Genomic DNA, 20277 nt, shown 5'->3' with positions numbered 1-20277 from the left:
AGGAAAGGAAACAGAACCATGCAGCATGGAAAAACTGCATGGAAATTTTGTAAGAAAGAGGAAAGAACTACCATTACTGCTACCACTAACCGGGCGATAAAAGCGGACAAAGACACCAGTATTCGAAAGAACTTAACGTTATTACGACAATGAGTAATATTTTAGTTGCTGGTTGGATTCAAAATACTTGTCTAATCCATTCTTGAATGCCGTAACTGTTGTACTATCAACGACATTACAGGGTAGAGAGTTCCAAACATTAACAACTCGATTGAAGAAGTGTTTAGCTTCGTGCGACGAGAATCTTTTACCACTTATCTTCAAATTGTGATTTCTTCTTGTTCTATTTGATCGATCAATTGTAAAGTAATCTTCCGCATTAATATCACTGAATCCTTTAAACATTTTAAACACTTCTATTAGATCGCCTCGCATTCTTCGTTTTGATAGGCTGAATAAATTTACTTCTTTAAGCGTTTGTTCACATGATAAATTTCTCAACCTAGGAATCATCTTTGTTACTCTTCGTTGAACCCATTCCAACTTTTCTATGTCTTTTCTGTAATAAGGAGACCAAAACTGTACACAGTACTCTAGATGGGTCAAACCAACGAATTATACAGTTTTAATATTACTTTTTCCGATTTATTATTAAAGACTTGTCAGATGAAGCCAACCAATTTGTTTGCAGTTTTAACTACCTCTGAACAATGCTGACCGAGCTTTAAATCGCTTGATATAGTGATTCCAAGATCCTTTTCTTTACTTACTGCAGAAAGTTGTTGGCCATTCATTACGTACTGAACGCGATTGTTATTTTTTTTCCGATGTGTAACACTTTACATTTGTCAACGTTAAATTTAATTTGCCATTGATTGGCCCAACGTGCAAGTCGATCTAGATCTGATTGTAAAGCTTCTTCGTCGAGTGTCGCAGTTACTTAACTAGCAATTTTTGTGTCATCAGCAAATTTTGATACTTTAGAAGTGAGCCCATCATCGATATCATTAACATAAATTAAGAAGAGCTTGGGGCCAAGCACTGATCGAGCCACTTAGATGTAACACCGTTTAGAACTACTCTCTGTTTCCGCTCAGAGAGCCAGTCCACAAGCCAATTGTGACTGTTACCCGAGATACCATGCGCCAATAGTTTGCTGAGCAATCGTTGGTGGGGGACCTTATCAAATGTCTTTTGAAAATCAAGATATATGATATCTACGGATCTACTTTCATCGAACACCTCAAAAATATAATGAAAAAAATCAAGTAAGTTAGTTAAACACGAACGTTTACTACAGAAGCCATGTTGCGAATTATTTATTATATTATTTTCTTCGAAGAATTTCACCATATTGTCGCGCATGATAGTCTCCATTAACTTACAAACAATCGATGTCAGGCTAATTGGTCGATAGTTTCCTGGATGAGACTTGTCCCCCTTTTTGAAAATTGGTGTGACATTTGCAAGTTTCCAATCCGACGGAACTTTTCCAGCTGTTAAAGATTTATTGAATATGATGGAGAGCGGTTCACAAATTTGATGTTTGATTTCTTTTAAGACCCTAGGGGTAATTTTGTCTGGACCAGGAGCTTTGCTTACTTTAATCTTTTCAATTGTGCGTAAAATGTCACTTTCAACGATGAGCACGTCCTTCTAACCTCAGGCGGTTGAGGTGATAAACAATCTTCGTCGGTAAATATGGATGCGAAAAAGTTATTTTGGATTGTAGCTATTTCATTTTCATCGTTCGTGTGGTTACCATTATCATTAGCAAGCGGTCCGATACCACAAGTGAGTGACTTTTTATTATTTACATTGCTAAAAAATTCTTTAGGATTAGATTTACTCGTTTCCGCTATATATTCTTCAAGATTTTTCTTGCTTCGTTTTATTAATTTCTTGGTTTCGCGGCGAATTCTGTCCAACTCTAGTTTGTCAGCCTCACTCTGAGTTGATATGTATCTACTATATACGCGTTTTTTAAGAGATAGGCTATTTTGAATTTCGTTATTCCACCATTTGGGTTTTTCTTAAATGCTGAACGTCTGTTACGATAGAGTACGCATATGCTTATGGCATTGTTCAATATTGTGGTGAAGGCCCCAAGATTTGTCAATATCTGTTTCCGCCGAGATTTCAGTCCAGTCATAATTATTTAGAATTGATCGGAATCTTACGAAATTCGCTCTCTGATAATCAGGCACCTTTTCTTTACTTGAAGTTAGTTTACTTTCTTTCATATTGATGCTGAATGTGATTGTTCGGTGATCGCTAGAACTAAAAATTGTAGTACGGACAGAGAGACAAGAGAATGGGCATTGCAAGGAAGAAGGGTGGTAGGGTCTTTGGGACGAATCATGAATGGCAAAAGTGTGATCATGGAGGTAAAGAGGGATTTGAGAAATACAATAATAGTACCAACCCCCACATACACAAGTGAAACATGTGCCTGGAATGAAAGTCAGAGGTCTTGAGAGCAGGCAGTGAGTTATTTAAGGAGTGCATGTGGTTTGAGTAGAATGAAGGGAATGAGTATTGAAAGTGTGTATGAGCGTTTTGGGATGTGTCACGTGAGTGAAGGGAAGAAGTGTGGAGTGGTGGAAGGAGTGAAGCGACAGACTTTAAAGTGGTTTGGCCACATGGAGCGAATGGAGGAGAGTGAGATGACCAGAAGGGTGTATGTGAGTGAGATAGAGGGAGGGAATTTTAGAAGACGACCTCCAGTGATATGGAGATATAGGGTGCGGGAGTACGTAGGGAGAAGGGTGAAAGATCCTTGAGAAACTTTGAGCAGGCAAGGAGGGAGTGTCTAAATCAGGGGTTCCCAACCTGGGGTACATGTACCTCAAGTGGTAGATTTGGACTTTTCAGGGGGTACATTGGGTCCGAGAGAATAACCACTACTGTACAATACATGGAGTTGTAATCTGCATTCAAATTGCACAATATCGTTTATTTATTTGTTTCAATACCCTCATGTTAGTAAGCAAAAATGTCATTTAAATTATATCATCAGTCTACACATACAAATTTCATTATAAAATAATATCAAAATATTACAATTTCATCGTTTTTTATCCAAAAAATCCTCCTACTCATCCCCCCTCTGACTCCTTTATGCCTGTTATAAAGATTCTTCAAAATGATGTTTTCTATGTCCTCTCTGGCCTCAATCTTCAGAAGGCTTATGGACCTGATGGAGTACCTCCTATTGCCCTTAAAAACTGTGCCTCCGTGCTGTCACCCTGCCTGGTCAAACTCTTTCGCCTCTGGCTGTCAACATCTACCTTTCCTTCCTGTTGGAAGTATGCCTTCATACAGCCTGTGCCTAAGAAGGGTGACCGTTCCAATCCCTCAAACTACCGTCCTATAGCTTTACTTTCTTGTCTATCTAAAGCTTTTGAATCAATCCTTAACCGGAAGATTCAAAAGCACCTTTCCACTTCTGACCTTCTATCTGATCGCCAGTATGGGTTCCGCAAGGGGCGTTCTACTGGTGTTCTCCTTGCCTTCTTAACTGACTCTTGGTCATCCTCTCTTAGCCGTTTCGGTGAAACCTTTGCTATTGCGCTGGACATATCAAAAGCTTTTGATAGGGTCTGGCACAAACCTTTGCTTTCCAAACTACCCTCCTACGGTTTCTATCCTTCTCTCTGTACGTTTATCTCCAGTTTCCTTTCCGACCGTTCTATTTCTGCTGTGGTAGACGGTCACTGTTCTTCCCCTAAATCTATTGACAGTGGTGTCCCACAGGGTTCTGTCCTATCTCCCACTCTCTTTCTGTTGTTCATTGATGATCTTCTTTCCAAAACGAACTGTCCTATCCATTCCTACGCCGATGATTCCACTCTGCATTACTCAACTTCTTTTAATAGAAGACCCACCCTACTGGAACTTAACGACTCGAGGCTGGAGGCAACAGAACGCTTAGCCTCAGACCTTACTATTATTTCCGATTGGGGCAAGAGAAACCTGGTGTCATTCAACGCCTCAAAAACACAGTTTATCCACCTATCCACTCAACACAATCTTCCAAACAACTATCCCCTATTCTTTGACAACACCCAGCTATCACCTTCCTCAACACTAAACATCCTCGGTCTATCCTTAACTCAAAATCTCAACTGGAAACTTTATATCTCACCTCTTACTAAATCAGCTTCCTCGAGGCTGGGCGTTCTGTACCGTCTCCCCCAGTTCTTCTCCCCCGCACAGTTGCTGTCCGTTTACAGGGGCCTTATCCGCCCTCGTATGGAGTATGCATCTCATGTGTGTGTGTGTGGGGGGGGGGGGGGGGGGTCCACTCACACAGCTCTGCTTGACAGAGTGGAATCAAAGGCTCTTCGTCTCGTCAGCTTTCCTCCTCATACTGATAGTCTTCTACCTCTCAAATACCTCCGCCATGTTGCCTCTCTTTGTATCTTCTATCGATATTTTCATGCTGACTGCTCTTCTGAACTTGATAACTGCATGCCTCCCCCCCTCCCGCGGCCTCGCTGCACAAGACTTTCTACTCATGCTCATCCCTATACTGTCCAAACCCCTTATGCAAGAGATAACCAGCATCTTCACTCTTTCATCCCTCACGCTGGTAAACTCTGGAACAATCTTCCTTCATCTGTATTTCCTCCTGCCTATGACTTGAACTCTTTCAAGAGGAGGGTATCAGGACACCTCTCCTCCCGAAATTGACCTCTGATTTTGGACACTCCTTTAACCTCTGTTCTGGAGCAGTAAGTAGCGGGCCTTTTTTTTCTTTTTTTTTTTTTCATTACCCCCTTGAACTGTCTCCTTAGCTGTAAAAAAAAAAAAAGGGGGGAGGGCACACGGGAACCTATAAAATGCCCAAGGGGTACAGAGGAACAAAAATATTGGGAACCTCTGGTCTAGATAGGGAAAGATAAAAACTCTTTTACCGTGGCCATCCCCTGGTGGTAGCTCCTAGAAGCAGGCGTCGATGAAATGATCTCTCTCTCTCTCTCTCTCTCTCTCTCTCTCTCTCTCTCTCTCTCTCTCTCTCTCTCTCTCTCTCTCTCTCTCTCTCTCTCTCTCTCTCTCTCTCTATTCATCTATCTATCTATATCTATCTATCTATCTATCATATATATATATATATATATATCTATATATATATATCTATATCTCTCTCTCTCTCTCTCTCTCTCTCTCTCTCTCTCTCTCTCTCTCTATATATATATATATATATATATATATATATATATATATATATATATATATATATATATACATACATATATATATATATGAATTGACAGAGTAACAGAACCGCGTTCAGGAGAACGCGAGTTCAAAACCCACCCAGTGCCACCAAGCTGGGATTTTTCAGCCGCCGCCGAGTGGCTTAAAACTACCCACATGCTGTCCAGAAGACCACCTATCAACCCGGACTCTAGATACTAGGATTAAAGATGAGCTCCGGGAGGGCAGCATGAGCCAATGCAAGATGGCGCCACTATAAACACTCGCCTGCGCCAGAACGGGCTGGGCCGACCATCAGGACCCCCCGGGAAGAAGCCTACCGGCGCTCTAGGCCGCGACGTAAAAAAAAATATATAGATATATATATATATATATATATATATATATATATATATATATATATATATATATATATATATATATATATATATATATATATATATATATATATATATATATATATATATATATATATATATATATATATATATATATATATATATATATATATATATATATATATATATATATATATATATATATATATATATATATATATATATATATATATATATATATATATATATATATATATATATATATATATATATATATATATATATATATATATATATATATATATATATATATATATATATATATATATATATATATATATATATATATATATATATATATATATATATATATATATATATATATATATATATATATATATATATATATATATATATATATATATATATATATATATATATATATATATATATATATATATATATATATATATATATATATATATATATATATATATATATATATATATATATATATATATATATATATATATATATATATATATATATATACATACATACATACAGTCACCCCCCCGTTTTCGGTCTCACCCATCGCGGTTTCGCGTATACACGGATGCATTGACGCTAAATAGGAAGGCAGAGGAGGGAGGGAGGCAGAGAGGAGGGAGAGGAGGAAGGCAGAGGAGGAGGAGGCAGAGAGGAGGGGAAGGGAGAGGAGGAGGCGGGGCAATGGACGTTAAGGCGGTGTCACACTAGCACTTTTCCGTCGATTAATGCCATTTCCGTCGATTTTTCATCGTTCCGCATGAACTTATCGCATGAATTTGTCAGACGATCAGGATCGTTTCCGCCTGCAAATTTCCGCCTTTGTTTACATTTCCAAGACCAAGACCGAGACTTTCCGCGTGGCTTCAACCTGTCTCAAACGCTCTCCTGCAGTGACAGCCTTCCTCATCCTGGTGTCACTTCTGGCAATGAGAGGTGTCACTAACTCCAGAAGTCTATGGTACTGGCTCTTGTCCAACCTGATCCAATTCTTCAGAGTCTCATGATCCTCTAAACTCAGCTCTTTTAACAGCCTGTGGTACACACTTTCTCTTTCCCGACGAGCCAACCATGAGCGCATCCATGCATGCTTTTTGGCTTGTTTAGCTCGTCTAAGTCTCACAATACACAGTATTAGGTTCAGAGCAGCGTATCTTTGCCGCAGCGTGGACTCCATGTTTGTTTACATTGACGGAAAGTTTCAGACGAAACACCGTTTGTGTGTGACAGGCCGCAGCCAAGATATCGACGATTTTCAGAAAAACGACGGAAAAGGTTGACGGAAAAAGTGCTAGTGTGACACCGCCTTTAGGTTGCTCCTGAGTGACGTCACGGTTAGACTGTGACGTCATGCTTTCCTATTGGCCAGCAGCTCACTCAGGGACGACTGCTATTGGTCGAGATTTTCTCATAGCAAAAAAAAATTCACGCGCCGCCACACTGCAGTGTTGCCAGATTGGGCTACTTATCGCAAATTGGGCTACTTTTGGGAACAAAAAAACATGTTTTATATGACGTGTCAGAGGTGACTTCCCCAAATGCATATTTTCCCATAGGGTTATAGTCCCGCCGTTCGCGGTTTCGCGCATCGCGCCGAAGTCCGAACGAAATAATGACTGTATATATATATATATATATATATATATATATATATATATATATATATATATATATATATATATATATATATATATATATATATATATATATATATATATATATATATATATATATATATATATATATATATATATATATATATATATATATATATATATATATATATATATATATATATATATATATATATATATATATATATATATATATATATATATATATATATATATATATATATATATATATATATATATATATATATATATATATATAATTTTCTTTTTACAGCTAAGGGCGTAAAGATATATATACAAAAAAAAAAAAAAGCCCGCTACTTACTGCTCCTGAATAGATGTCAAAGGAGTGTCTAAAAAGAGAGATCAATTTCGGGAGGAGAGGTGTCCTGATACCCTCCTCTTGAAAGAGTTCAAGTCGTAGGCAGGAGGAAATAGAGATGAAGGAAGATTGTTCCAGAGTTTACCAGCGTGAAGAACGAAAGAGTGAAGATGCTGGTTGACTCTTGCATAAGGGGTTTGGACAGTATAGGGATGAGCATGAGTGGAAAGTCGTGTGCAGCGGGGCCGCGGGAGTGGGGGAGGCATGCAGTTAGCAAGTTCAGAAAAGCAGTCAGCATGAAAATATCGATAGAAAATAGAAAGAGAGGCAAGATAGCGGCGGAATTTGAGAGGTAGAAGACTATCAGTATGAGGAGGAAAGCTGATGAGACGAAGAGCCTTTGACTCCACTCTGTCAAGGAGAGATGTGTGAGAGGAGCCCCCCACACATGAGATGCATACTCCATACGAGGGCAGGCAAGGCCCCTGTAAATGGATAGCAACTGTGCGGGGGAGAAGAACTGGCGGAGAAAGTGCAAAACGCTCAGCCTCCAGGAAGCTGATTTATATATATATATATATATATCTATATATATATATATATATATATATATATATATATATATATATATATATATATATATATATATATATATTGGCTGGAGGAGGTAGGAAGACACCAACCGAAACGGGCGCAAGCCACTCCCGGTGAGGTATAAATGGGAAGTGAGGAGGGTGCTGAAGCCCTCCAAAGACCCTTCCCATGTCCTCACTAACCGTTTCCCTATTGTCTCATCAACACCAGAGAGTAGTTCAGCATGCTTTCTAATGACAGATCCTCTATCCACACAACACTACATTCACACAACATACACATCTATTCTCAAAATTCTAACTTCAAAATGGCGCACCTTCACCCTGCTTCGGAGTCCCCGCCTGGGGGTGGGGGAGGAGGGACACAAATTTCCACAGGAAGGACCCCTTCTGGCTACTGACTTGAGAAGTGTCTTGATAACTCCTCGAGCCTTTTTCTTCTAAATTTCTGCAACATTCGCGGTCTTCGTTCTAATTTTCATTGTGTGGAACACCATCTCTCCTCCTCTAAACCTCACCTTCCTTTTCTCACCGAAACACAGGTCTCTGAGGCTACTGACAGCAATCTTTACTCTGTTCCCTCCTACTATCTCTATCATAAATTTCAATTCTAAGCTGGATTTTGCGCCTAGGTGCGCAACTACATTACTTGCTCTCGTGCACACGACCTTGACTCTTCAGAATTTTGCATCATCTGGCTAACACTTCATTGTCATTCTATTACTAAATACATCTATGCTGTTTATCTCTCACTTAACTCTACTAACTATGTAAAATTCTTTGACTACTTGAATTCTTAAGTGGAGCACAGCTTGACTCACTCTCCCTTCGCTGAAATCTCCATCTTGGGAGATTTCAATGTTCACCACCAGCTTTGGCTTTCATCCTCTTTCACTGACCAGCCTGGTGAACAAGCCTACAACTTTGCTCTCTTCAATGACCTAGAGCAGTTGATTCAGCACCATACACCTATTCCCGACCGCCTTGGAGACCGGCCCGACATACTAGACCTCTTCCTTACCTCTAACCCTTCTGCTTACTGTCAAACTGTTCTCTCAGTTGGGCTCCTCCGATCACAACCTTATTTCTGTATCCTGTCCCACCGAAGGGGCGATGCTTCTGGCATTTTACTCCAGCTCGGTGGGACGACCTGAGGATGTACTTTTCCAAGTTCCCGTGGAATTATTACTGGTTCCAGGAGAGAGACCCCTCTGTGTGTGCCCAGCGCATCACAGAGGTGTTTGTCTCTGGAATGAAGGTATACATTCCACGTTCTTTCTCTACTCCTCATGCTAAAAACCCTTGGTTTAATCATGCTTGTTCTCGTGCTGTCAAAGATAGAGAGCCAGCTCACAAAAGGTATCAGAGCCTTCGCACACCTGCTAACAATGATCTTTATATTTCAGCCCAGAATCGTGCCAAATTTATTCTTCGACTTACCAAAACATCTTTCATAAATAGAAAATGTCAAAACCTTGCTTTTTTCTAATTTTTCCCGTGACTTCTGGCACCTAGCCAAATATATATCCTCCAATTTCACTTCTTCATCTTTCCCTTCTCTCCTGAACCCTGACGGCAGCATCTTTCTCATCTTTCTCTATGGCTGAACTCTTCTCTCAAACTTTCTGCAACACCTCCACTCTGGACGGTTCTGGGCAAATTCCCCCTACTCATCCACCCTCTGACTCCTTTATGCCTGTTGTTAAGATTTTTAGGAGTGATGTGTTCTATGCCCTCTCTGGCCTTAACTCTCAGAAAGCTTATGAACCTGATGGAGTACTTAAAAACTGTGCCTCCGTGCTGACACCCTTCCTGGTCAAACTCTTTCGCCTCTGCCTTTCAACATCTACCTTTCCTTCCTGCTGGAAGTATGCCTTAATACAGCCTGTGCCTAAGAAGGGTGACCGTTCCAGTCCCTCAAACTACCGCCCTATAGCTTTACTTTCCTGCCTATCTAAATATTTTGAAGCAATCCTTAACCGGAAGATTCAAATATAAGGAACATCCCATTGCCTTGGTGTTGAAGAGCGAAACCGAATCGTACTTTTGGCTTAAAACTCAGGGTGAGGTGTCTAATCATCAGGACACCGAAAGAATCTAGAGTATAAGGATGGGCGATCCAATGTTAACGCCTGAATGCCGCTGGTGGCACCATCTATCAGACTCAAAAGAAACTATATGAGAAAAACGTAAATGTGCATGGGTAACTTAATATTTTTTTTGAAATTCCTTCTTTGTATTATTTAATTTCCGTTAAGGGCTCTGTCCTCAGTCCTATCTCCCACTTTGTTGGTTATTGATGATCTTTCCAAAACGAACTCTCCTATCCATTCTTTCTCCGATGACTCTGTTCTGCATTACTCAACTTCTTTTGGTAGAAGACCCACTCAACTGGAACTATATGATTCCACGCTGGAGGCCGCAGAACACTTAACCTCAGACCTTACTATAATTTCCGAATGGGGCAAGAAAAACTTGGTGCCCTTCAACGCCTCAAAACTCAATTTCTCCACCTATCCACTTGACACAATCTTCCAAACACCTATCCACTAATCTTCAACAACACTCAGCTATAACATTCTTCTACACTACACATCCTCGCTCTATCCTTAACTCACAATCTCAACTGGAAACTTCACATCTCTTTTACTAAATCAGCTTCCTCGAGGTTGGGCGTTCTGTATCGTCTCGTACCCCTCCAGTTCTTTCCCCCTCCCAGATGCTATGCATATACAGGGGCCTTGTCTGCCCTCATATGGAGTATGCATCTCATGTGTGGCGAGGCTCCGCTCACACGGCCCTCTTGAACAGTGTAGAGTCTAAGGCTCTTCGTCTCATCAACTCCCCTCCTCATACTGACAGTCTTGTTCCTCTTATAATCCGCCGGCATGTTGCCTACCTTTCTATCTTCAATCGACATTTTCATGGTGATTGCTCTTCTGCACTTGCTAATTGCATGCTTCCCCCCTCCCACTGCCCAGCTGCACTCGACTTTCTATTCTTGCTCACCCCTATGCTGTCCAAATCCCCTATGCAAGAGTTAACCAGCATCTTCATTATTTCATCACCTTCACTGGTAAGGTAAAAGTAAAGTTGGGGGCATACGCTGTAGCAGCGCGTGGCATCGGTGCTCATCTCCGGAACATTGGCCCTTGAGCCTGTGGTGGGAGGGAGCCCATTACCCCGGGATACAGGGCCAGTGTGACATCCGGTTTACCATAGTTTACATTCCTCAGGTTTCCCCAGGTACCCATTTATCGACCAGCCCGAGAGGGAGGATGAACAGCTGGGTGAGCTGCACGCCGACTGCCCGGGCCGGGATTCGAACCCGGGCCCGCGGAGTTGAAGCCAGCCACTCTGACCACTAGACCACGGGTATAATCTCCCTTCGTCTGTATTTCCTCCTGCCTACGACTTAAACTCTTTCACGAGAAGTGTATCGAGACAACTCTCAACCCGGAATTGACCTCTCTTTTGGCCACACTTCTCAACTCTATTTATAGGGGCAGCGCTTAGCGTTTTTTTTTTTTGTTGTTGTTGCCTTCGAGCTACTTCCTTTCCGGTAATATATATATATATATATATATATATATATATATATATATATATATATATATATATATATATATATATATATATATATATATATATACACACACACAGCAAGGGAGGCGGCTCACGGGCAATAAAAAAAAAAAAAATTAAAAAATCCCTCTAGGCGCTGCTCCTTTAAGACGAAACATAATCAGAGACCAAGAGAGAGGGCAGTGCCGGGAGAAGAGGTGTCTTGACACTCTCCTCTTGAAAGAGTTCATATCGTAGGCAGGAGGAAATACGAACAAAGGAAGGTAGTTTCAGAGTTTACCAGCGGAACATCTATTGGCAATACCAGGGTCACTGACCTTGTTTTTGCTGATGATGCAGTAATCCTGGCGGAGTCGCTGGAGGTTTAGGTGACGGCTCTCGAGGCACTGCACGAGAAGGCGAAGCCCTTGAGACTTCAGGTCTCCTGGGCCAAGACCAAGGTACAGGTGTTTGGAGGCTTGCTGGATGATACAGTACAGTCTGTTAAAGCGCGTGGCGAGGACGTGAGATCTCTGGAAGTTTCACGTATCTTGGTAGCGTAGTTCATAACAAAGGTGAGTCTGGCCAGGAAGTCTTACGGCGGATTGGTCTGGCCCACGGTGTTATGGACTCGCTCAACACGAGTATATGGCGTTGTCGGTACCTGTGCAGAAGGACAAAGATCCGGATCTTCAAGTCCCTTGTGCTCCCTGTCTTACTTTATGGTTGTGAGACATGGACACTAAATGGGGACTTGGAGAGGCGGGTTGATGCCTCTGGTAATAAGTGTCTACGCAGAATCATGGGCTTGGCGTCGCAGGGTGGGCGAGGCGACGCGCCCCTCGGCGTATGCCCCCATTGATTGAAGTGTAGAAAGTCGAGTGCAGCGGGGCCGCGGGAGAGGGGGAGGCATGCAGTTAGCAGGTTCAGAAGAGCAGTCAGCGTGAACATATCTGTAGACGGTAGGAAAAAAAAAAAAAGGAGATGCAACACTGCGGCAGAATTTAAAAAGTAGGAGACTGTCAGTAAGAAGAGGGGAGTTGATGAGACGTGAGATACATATGTTTTCGAGGGCCTCGACTTCCTACTCTAGCTCATCCCTATACTGTCCAAATCCCACATGCAAGAGTTAACTACCCTTGGAGTACGCCTTCATTATATTTCTTAGCGACGTTGGGCGGTAAGGAAATGCATAATAATAGACTAATATTCTCTTCCGCTATTTTTTTTTTTTTTTTTAAGTTTCTAATGTGCTGGTCGAATAGACGAGATAAATATATGACCAGTGGCTGGTGAATGTTGCTACTTACTGTCAGTTTTTAATATCTACTTAATACGTCGATATTAACAATCCTGGGAGTAAAAATATATAACTACCAACACTAATGATAAACAGAAACATAATAAAAAACTTGTTTCTAATAATCACAAGCCAAACGAGTGGATGGTCATATAGCGGAGAGAACGGGGAGGAGTCGATTCAAAACAGTAACCTCCACCAGTCTGCCACGTCTTCTCTCGCTTCTCGTCTATTCTTCTCGCACAATAATCACTCATTCTCCATTTCCTCACCGTCTGCCATCCCTAGGGAATAGCTTGATGGAGAACTCGCCCTGTCAGATGTGGTGTTGCCATCTAGGTGCGATTTTAATAACTAGTCCGCGTCCTCAGTCTCGCGCGCACCATTTCCTCTCCTTCTCTAGACTCCTTGAGGACACTATTGGTCTTGCTACACCTGCCAGAGATTAAGAGATTAACCTGGCATGGCAGAGAGTAAGATGTGATCCCTACAAAGAGGAAGAGGAGAGCCTGGCAGATGGTGTGGTGAGGCTGGCAGAGGGTGTGGTGAGGCTGGCAGAGGGTGTGGTGAGGCTGGCAGAGGGTGTGGTGAGGCTGGCAAAGGGTGTGGTGAGGCTGGCAGAGGGTGTGGTGAGGCTGGCAAAGGGTGTGGTGAGCCTGGCAGAGGGTGCAAAGTAAGGCTGGCAGAGGGTGTGGTGAGGCTGGCAGAGGGTGTGAAGAGGCTGGCAGAGGGTGTGGTGAGGCTGGCAGAGGGTGTGAAGAGGCTGGCAAAGGGTGTGGTGAGGCTGGCAAAGGGTGTGGTGAGGCTGGCAGAGGGTGTGGTGAGGCTGGCAAAGGGTGTGGTGAGGCTGGCAGAGGGTGTGGTGAGGCTGGCAGAGGGTGTGGTGAGGCTGGCAGAGGGTGTGGTGAGGCTGGCAGAGGGTGTGGTGAGGCTGGCAGAGGGTGTGGTGAGGCTGGCAAAGGGTGTGGTGAGGCTGGCAGAGGGTGTGGTGAGGCTGGCAGAGGGTGTGGTGAGGCTGGCAAAGGGTGTGGTGAGGCTGGCAAAGGGTGTGGTGAGGCTGGCAACGGGTGTGGTGAGGCTGGCAGAGGGTGTGGTGAGGCTGGCAGAGGGTGTGGTGAGGCTGGCAAAGGGTGTGGTGAGGCTGGCAAAGGGTGTGGTGAGGTTGGCAGAGGGTGTGGTGAGGCTGGCAACGGGTGTGGTGAGGCTGGCACAGGGTGTGGTGAGGCTGGCAACGGGTGTGGTGAGGCTGGCAGAGGGTGTGGTGAGGCTGGCAGAGGGTGTGGTGAGGCTGGCAGAGGGTGTGAGGCTGGCAAAGAGTGTGGTGAGGCTGGCAACGGGTGTGGTGAGGCTGGCAGAGGGTGTGGTGAGGCTGGCAAAGGGTGTGGTGAGGCTGGCGAAGGGTGTGGTGAGGCTGGCAAAGGGTGTGGTGAGGCTGGCAGAGGGTGTGGTGAGGCTGGCAGAGGGTGTGGTGAGGCTGGCAGAGGGTGTGGTGAGGCTGGCAGAGGGTGTGGTGAGGCTGGCAGAGGGTGTGGTGAGGCTGGCAACGGGTGTGGTGAGGCTGGCAAAGGGTGTGGTGAGGCTGGCAGAGGGTGTGGTGAGGCTGGCAGAGGGTGTGGTGAGGCTGGCAGAGGGTGTGAAGAGGCTGGCAAAGGGTGTGGTGAGGCTGGCAACGGGTGTGGTGAGGCTGGCAGAGGGTGTGGTGAGGGTGGCAACGGGTGTGGTGAGGCTGGCAAAGGGTGTGGTGAGGCTGGCAGAGGGTGTGGTGAGGCTGGCAGAGGGTGTGGTGAGGCTGGCAGAGGGTGCAAAGTAAGGCTGGCAGAGGGTGTGAAAAAGTGAATATAAGCACACTTGCACAGTCTACCATTCCTCTCTCCATTGAGCACTATCACTTATCACTTGTCTTCCCTTCAGCTTTCGGTATGTTCATCCTGCTGAACGAGATTGGCTTCGTCTTAGCGACCATCTTCTTCACCTTCAAGGAGTTTTGGAAATGTTACAAGAGTGGCATCACAACCTATTTCAGCAGTTACTGGAACATGGCAGAGACTTCAATACTCATTATCTCTTACGCAGCAATCGCACTCTACATCTTGAGGTATATATTCATTGTACTAAAAGTTGCAGAAACAGTTAGTATTAGTACTATTGATAGTAGCCATAGTACGATGAAAATAGTAGTATAGTAGTACCATCCTTAACTGAGGGTTGTGGTGGAGGCAGGGCGGGGCGGGGCCTGTGACCAGCCTTGCTAGGTCTCCCAAACCCAAGACGCGTAACTTCTGTGATATATGTAAAATGCATCACAGATGCTAAAACACACACCAATACAAGCTTAACGTAAATATTATGATGTATCAAAGAAAAGTAAACTAGTTGATATTTAGTATGATTTTTATATATAGATGATATTTATATGGCAATAAAGAAACGTGGCATACATATTTTACAGTGGTGCAAAGAAAATGTTATTACTTTTATTTAACTTTCGCCGCAGTTCTTAGGTGGATACGGAATATAACAATTATATTTATAAGATAGTTTGAAGGAATGTAAATCACGAGCGGCAGCACTCCCTCTGACCTAGACTGACATGCGTCACATGTCGAGTTCTACGGAGACACGACAACGCTGGAGACAGCGGTTGCTCAGCCCCGACCGTACCATGACCCTCATTTAGAGGTGGTAGTACTATAGCAGTAGTAGTGCTAGCAAAATATGTATCATTTGGAAATACCAGGGCCGGTATGCAGAAAACTTCTTAAAAGCTCCTCTCAAAGCCACTTAAATTCAAAATTCTCCACATAGTTGGGAGCTTTACTTGTGAGTCATGCAGAGAATCTCACAAGGCGACTTCTGACTGTGAGCTCTCACTAAGTGATTTATGAGCTACTTATAAGAAGGGGCTTCACGGTGTATCTTCCCCTACTAATAGCGCTAACGATTGGTTAAAAACACTCATATCACGATAATATGGATATGGTGGTATGTTGTTATCACTTTAAAGTTAAAAGTAGAAATTTTGCTAATGTACTAATTGCAGGAATGAGAATCTCAATATATTATACCTCGAAAAGAATATATGTGGATTTACTTTGGCTGGCGGCAGACGCTGCCCACCTCGGCTCACAACAACAGTCACAAGAAGAAGTCTATAGTCCATTTCACTCCATCTGTCCACTCGTGAACGTTGATGTGGCACCTGCGCATTGTGAGCTCGTGATTGCGTGAAGATCAACTTTATATTTTCAGTGATATATTTGAATGTTTGTGTATACATAAAACCCTCAAGCCCTCTTATATGAACCGCAAGCATGTCGATTTTCATCGATAATCTACCATACAAGCACAGGAAAGAATAGTTTGTATTTCAAACAGTATAGTCTGATCATACTTGAAGGACTTATAACCTTTTAGATACCCATATTTCAACTCATTCAGGTACATTAAGTGATATCTGGCTCCGCAAATATATATATATATATATATATATATATATATATATATATATATATATATATATATATATATATATATATATATATATATATATATATATATATATATATATAAAACGAATTTTGATATGTTGCATGTAAATAACATGGATGATATTCAAAATAGCCTAGCATCGCACTCAACATTTATTATTTATTATTTTACATTATTTTTAATATTAATCGTTATTTACATGCAGTAAATTATTAAAATACTTTGTGTTTGCACTTACAGAGCCAGATGTCTTTTGATATACCTGAAATGAGGTGAATTATATGACTTTGAATAATCATAGATCGTTCGATCATGATGTCACTATATTGTTTGCTACAAGCTTGTCTTTTCCTGTGCTTGTATGTTAAATTATCGATGCAAATGACTGAGTTGTTTTTCGTATACATAAACATTCAAATATATTTTATGAAATATAAGCTTGAATGTCTATCACTCAATTGATTTTCACCTATTCACGAACTAGAAACGTAAAGGTGCCACATCCATCAAAAAATTCCCGCTTTGTTGGTGGACAGATGGAATGAAACAGACTATAGTACCGACACCAACAACTGAACAGTACCAGCAAACCTTGTCAGCCCTGCAGGTATGCAATTGCTCAATACTATTTACTTAAAACATTTTTCTGATAGCAACCCCATATTTTCAGAGTACAAGTTTAGATATGCGGTCCCGCCCAATCGCTCCATTTCCTTGGTATATCCATACTTGTTTTTACCTTAAAAAACAGTAGAGAGGTAAAAATTAGTTTGATCCAGACTCAGACTCCAAAGAGAGGAAAAATATAGTCAAGGGCTCTCTGTCACCTGCCCTGACTGCAAGGATGAAGCAGCAAGCATGGGATGAGACAGCAACTCTCATCAACACATCCCATCCCATGGCAAGGGCAAGGCAAGGGCAATGGCAAGGGCCGAATGTGAAAAACGGTGGTACACCGTTCAGTCCAAAGACAAAGAGCGCATTAGCAGCTATAAAAAGGGAGTGGTAGGAACTGGTGAGTGAACTTTTAGCTAAATATGTCGTCTGAAATGTCTGAAATCTGGCTGGTTTGGTCATATTGGACAGGATTTCACCATTGTGAGTAGCTCATACGCTTCTTAGGAGTCCTTGTCCACGACTCATAACGTATCGACGTGCTACGACTACTCACAGCTCATTGCAAACTTTTCTGCATCACTTATACGGCTTAAGAGCTCCTCTTACAAGGTTTATGAGCTGCATCTACCTCATAACAGACTTATGATCTTTTCTGCATACCGGCTCAGGTTGCCACGCCCTCTTTTATTCTACCAGTTTTGATTGGCCAAGTGGCTATTTTTTTCACACTGTCGCAGTTTAAACGGGTTTATGTAAGAAATCATTTATATTGTTAATTTACTGTTATATGACACCACTCTGAAGAAAATTTACTCACAATGTTCAAGGTAACTCAAGGTAAATGGACCAGTTATGAAACTTTTTCACTGGGAAATATTGGCTACTGGTTTGATATCTAGAAACTCGTGCTAAATAAGATTCTTCTTTTACAGGTACTTGGAAGTTCAACGAGTACTTGAAGTGTTTAACATAACATTTGGCAATGGTTACGTAAGGATGGAGTATGCTGCTCTACTGGATCTTTATCTACTATATGCTGTGGGATTCATTGTATTTTTCACTACCGTCAAGTTCATCAAACTCCTGCAGTTCAACAAACGAATAAACCTTTTGGGGCTGACCCTGTCACATTGTTGGGATGACCTTCAGGTGTTCTTCCTTACTTTTGGTGTTATATTCTTCTCTTTCACGACTCTCTTCTTTACAATTTTTAATCTCCAGCTGGAGGAGTTTGCAAGTTTATTGGCAGCATTGCAGATGAGTTTTGCAATGATGCTTGGAAAGTTTGACTTTGAAAAGATGACCATGGCAAACAGTCTTTCCCCAGTGATGTTTTTTGTATTCTCCCTGAGTACCACCATGATTCTCATCAATCTGATGCTCACTATAATTATTAGGACATTTACAAAAATCAAGAATGACCTCAAAAACAAACCGAACAAGTACGACATCATAGACTACGTCACTAACAAGACAATGATTTTGCTGAACCTCCGGACAGAGAAGCCACTTCCGAGGGTTTCTCCGCCTGTCCTCGACAACACAGCATCCCAAACTCAAGACACCTCGGCCAGCACAGAATTTCCGGAAAAGGTGGACGTCCTCCTTGCCTATATCAACGAGATGTACTTCAATGGCAAGATGGATTTATCCGATCCCTACAACAAAAAGTCTATGATGGGAGGGAAATCAGCCAAGTTATATGGGAAAAGTTCTGGAATTTAATAAAACTGTAAACTCTGCAATTTAAGACATAAGCGGATGCAATATCATTTGAGAAGACTAATCATAAGCAAAGGTAAAGAAGAAAAAGTTTTTTTTAGTTTTGGAGATACTGTCAGGATTTTACAACGAATAGAAGTGTAATTGGCGACAATCCATATTCTGTTTTAGGAACAGGGAGAGGAGTAACCCATTTTCATTGTTTCCTAGACTCCCATGTATACACACGGCTCTAATGCATATATGTTCTAGATGTGTTCACCGTGCTACCGTGATTCCGTGATTTAGTGTTCACCGTGCTACCGTGATTTAGTGTTCACCGTGCTCCCGTGATTTAGTGATCACCGTGATTCCGTGATTTAGTGTTCACCGTGCTACCGTGATTTAGTGCTCACCGTGATTCCGTGATTTAGTGTTCACCGTGCTCCCGTGATTAAGTGTTCACCGTGCTCCCGTGATTTAGTGTTCACCGTGCTCCCGTGATTAAGTGTTCACCGTGCTCCCGTGATTTAGTGTTCACCGTGCTCCCGTGATTAAGTGTTCACCGTGCTCCCGTGATTTAGTGTTCACCGTGCTCCCGTGATTAAGTGTTCACCGTGCTACCGTGATTTAGTGTTCACCGTGATTCCGTGATTTAGTGTTCACCGTGATTCCGTGATTTAGTGTTCACCGTGATTCCGTGATTTAGTGTTCACCGTGCTACCGTGATTTAGTGTTCACCGTGATTCCGTGCTTTAGTGTTAACCGTGATTCCGTGATTCAGTGCTCACCGTGATTCCGTGATTCCGTGATTCAGTGCTCACCGTGATTCCTTGAATTAGTGTTCACCGTGATTCCGTGATTTAGTGTTCACCGTAATTCCGTGATTTAGTGTTCACCGTAATTCCGTGATTTAGTGTTCACCGTAGTCCCGTGATTTAGTGTTCACCGTAATTCCGTGATTTAGTGTTCACCGTAATTCCGTGATTTAGTGTTCACCGTAATTCCGTGATTTAGTGTTCACCGTAATTCCGTGATTTAGTGTTCATCGTAATTCCGTGATTTAGTGTTCACCGTAATTCCGTGATTTAGTGTTCATCGTAATTCCGTGATTTAGTGTTCATCGTAATTCCGTGATTTAGTGTTCACCGTAATTCCGTGATTTAGTGTTCACCGTGATTCCGTGATTTAGTGTTCACCGTAATTCCGTGATTTAGTGTTCACCGTAATTCCGTGATTTAGTGTTCACCGTGATTCCGTGATTTAGTGTTCACCGTGATTCCGTGATTTAGTGTTCACCGTAATTCCGTGATTTAGTGTTCACCATAATTCCGTGATTTAGTGTTCACCATAATTCCGTGATTTAGTGTTCACCGTAATTCCGTGATTTAGTGTTCACCGCAATTCCGTGATTTAGTGTTCACCATAATTCCGTGATTTAGTGTTC

The 20277-nt window shown here is 42.2% G+C and overlaps 1 protein-coding gene across 1 annotated transcript in view; it reads left to right on the top strand.

Moving 5' to 3' along the window:
* The window catches only part of LOC126997789 (polycystic kidney disease 2-like 2 protein), a 60832-nt gene extending 41726 nt beyond the window's left edge, over positions 1-19106 (top strand). Inside the window, exons 9-11 of the mRNA XM_050859006.1 lie at positions 2589-2600; positions 14934-15117; positions 18062-19106. Coding sequence (XP_050714963.1) covers positions 2589-2600; positions 14934-15117; positions 18062-18854 — 989 coding nt within the window. The 3' untranslated portion in view covers positions 18855-19106. The remainder of the gene's footprint in view (positions 1-2588; positions 2601-14933; positions 15118-18061) is intronic.
* The last annotated feature ends 1171 nt before the right edge of the window (positions 19107-20277 follow it).

This window comes from Eriocheir sinensis, chromosome 13 (assembly GCF_024679095.1).
Source record: "Eriocheir sinensis breed Jianghai 21 chromosome 13, ASM2467909v1, whole genome shotgun sequence".
Taxonomy (NCBI): domain Eukaryota; kingdom Metazoa; phylum Arthropoda; class Malacostraca; order Decapoda; family Varunidae; genus Eriocheir; species Eriocheir sinensis.
This window is presented reverse-complemented; position numbering and strand designations above follow the sequence as displayed.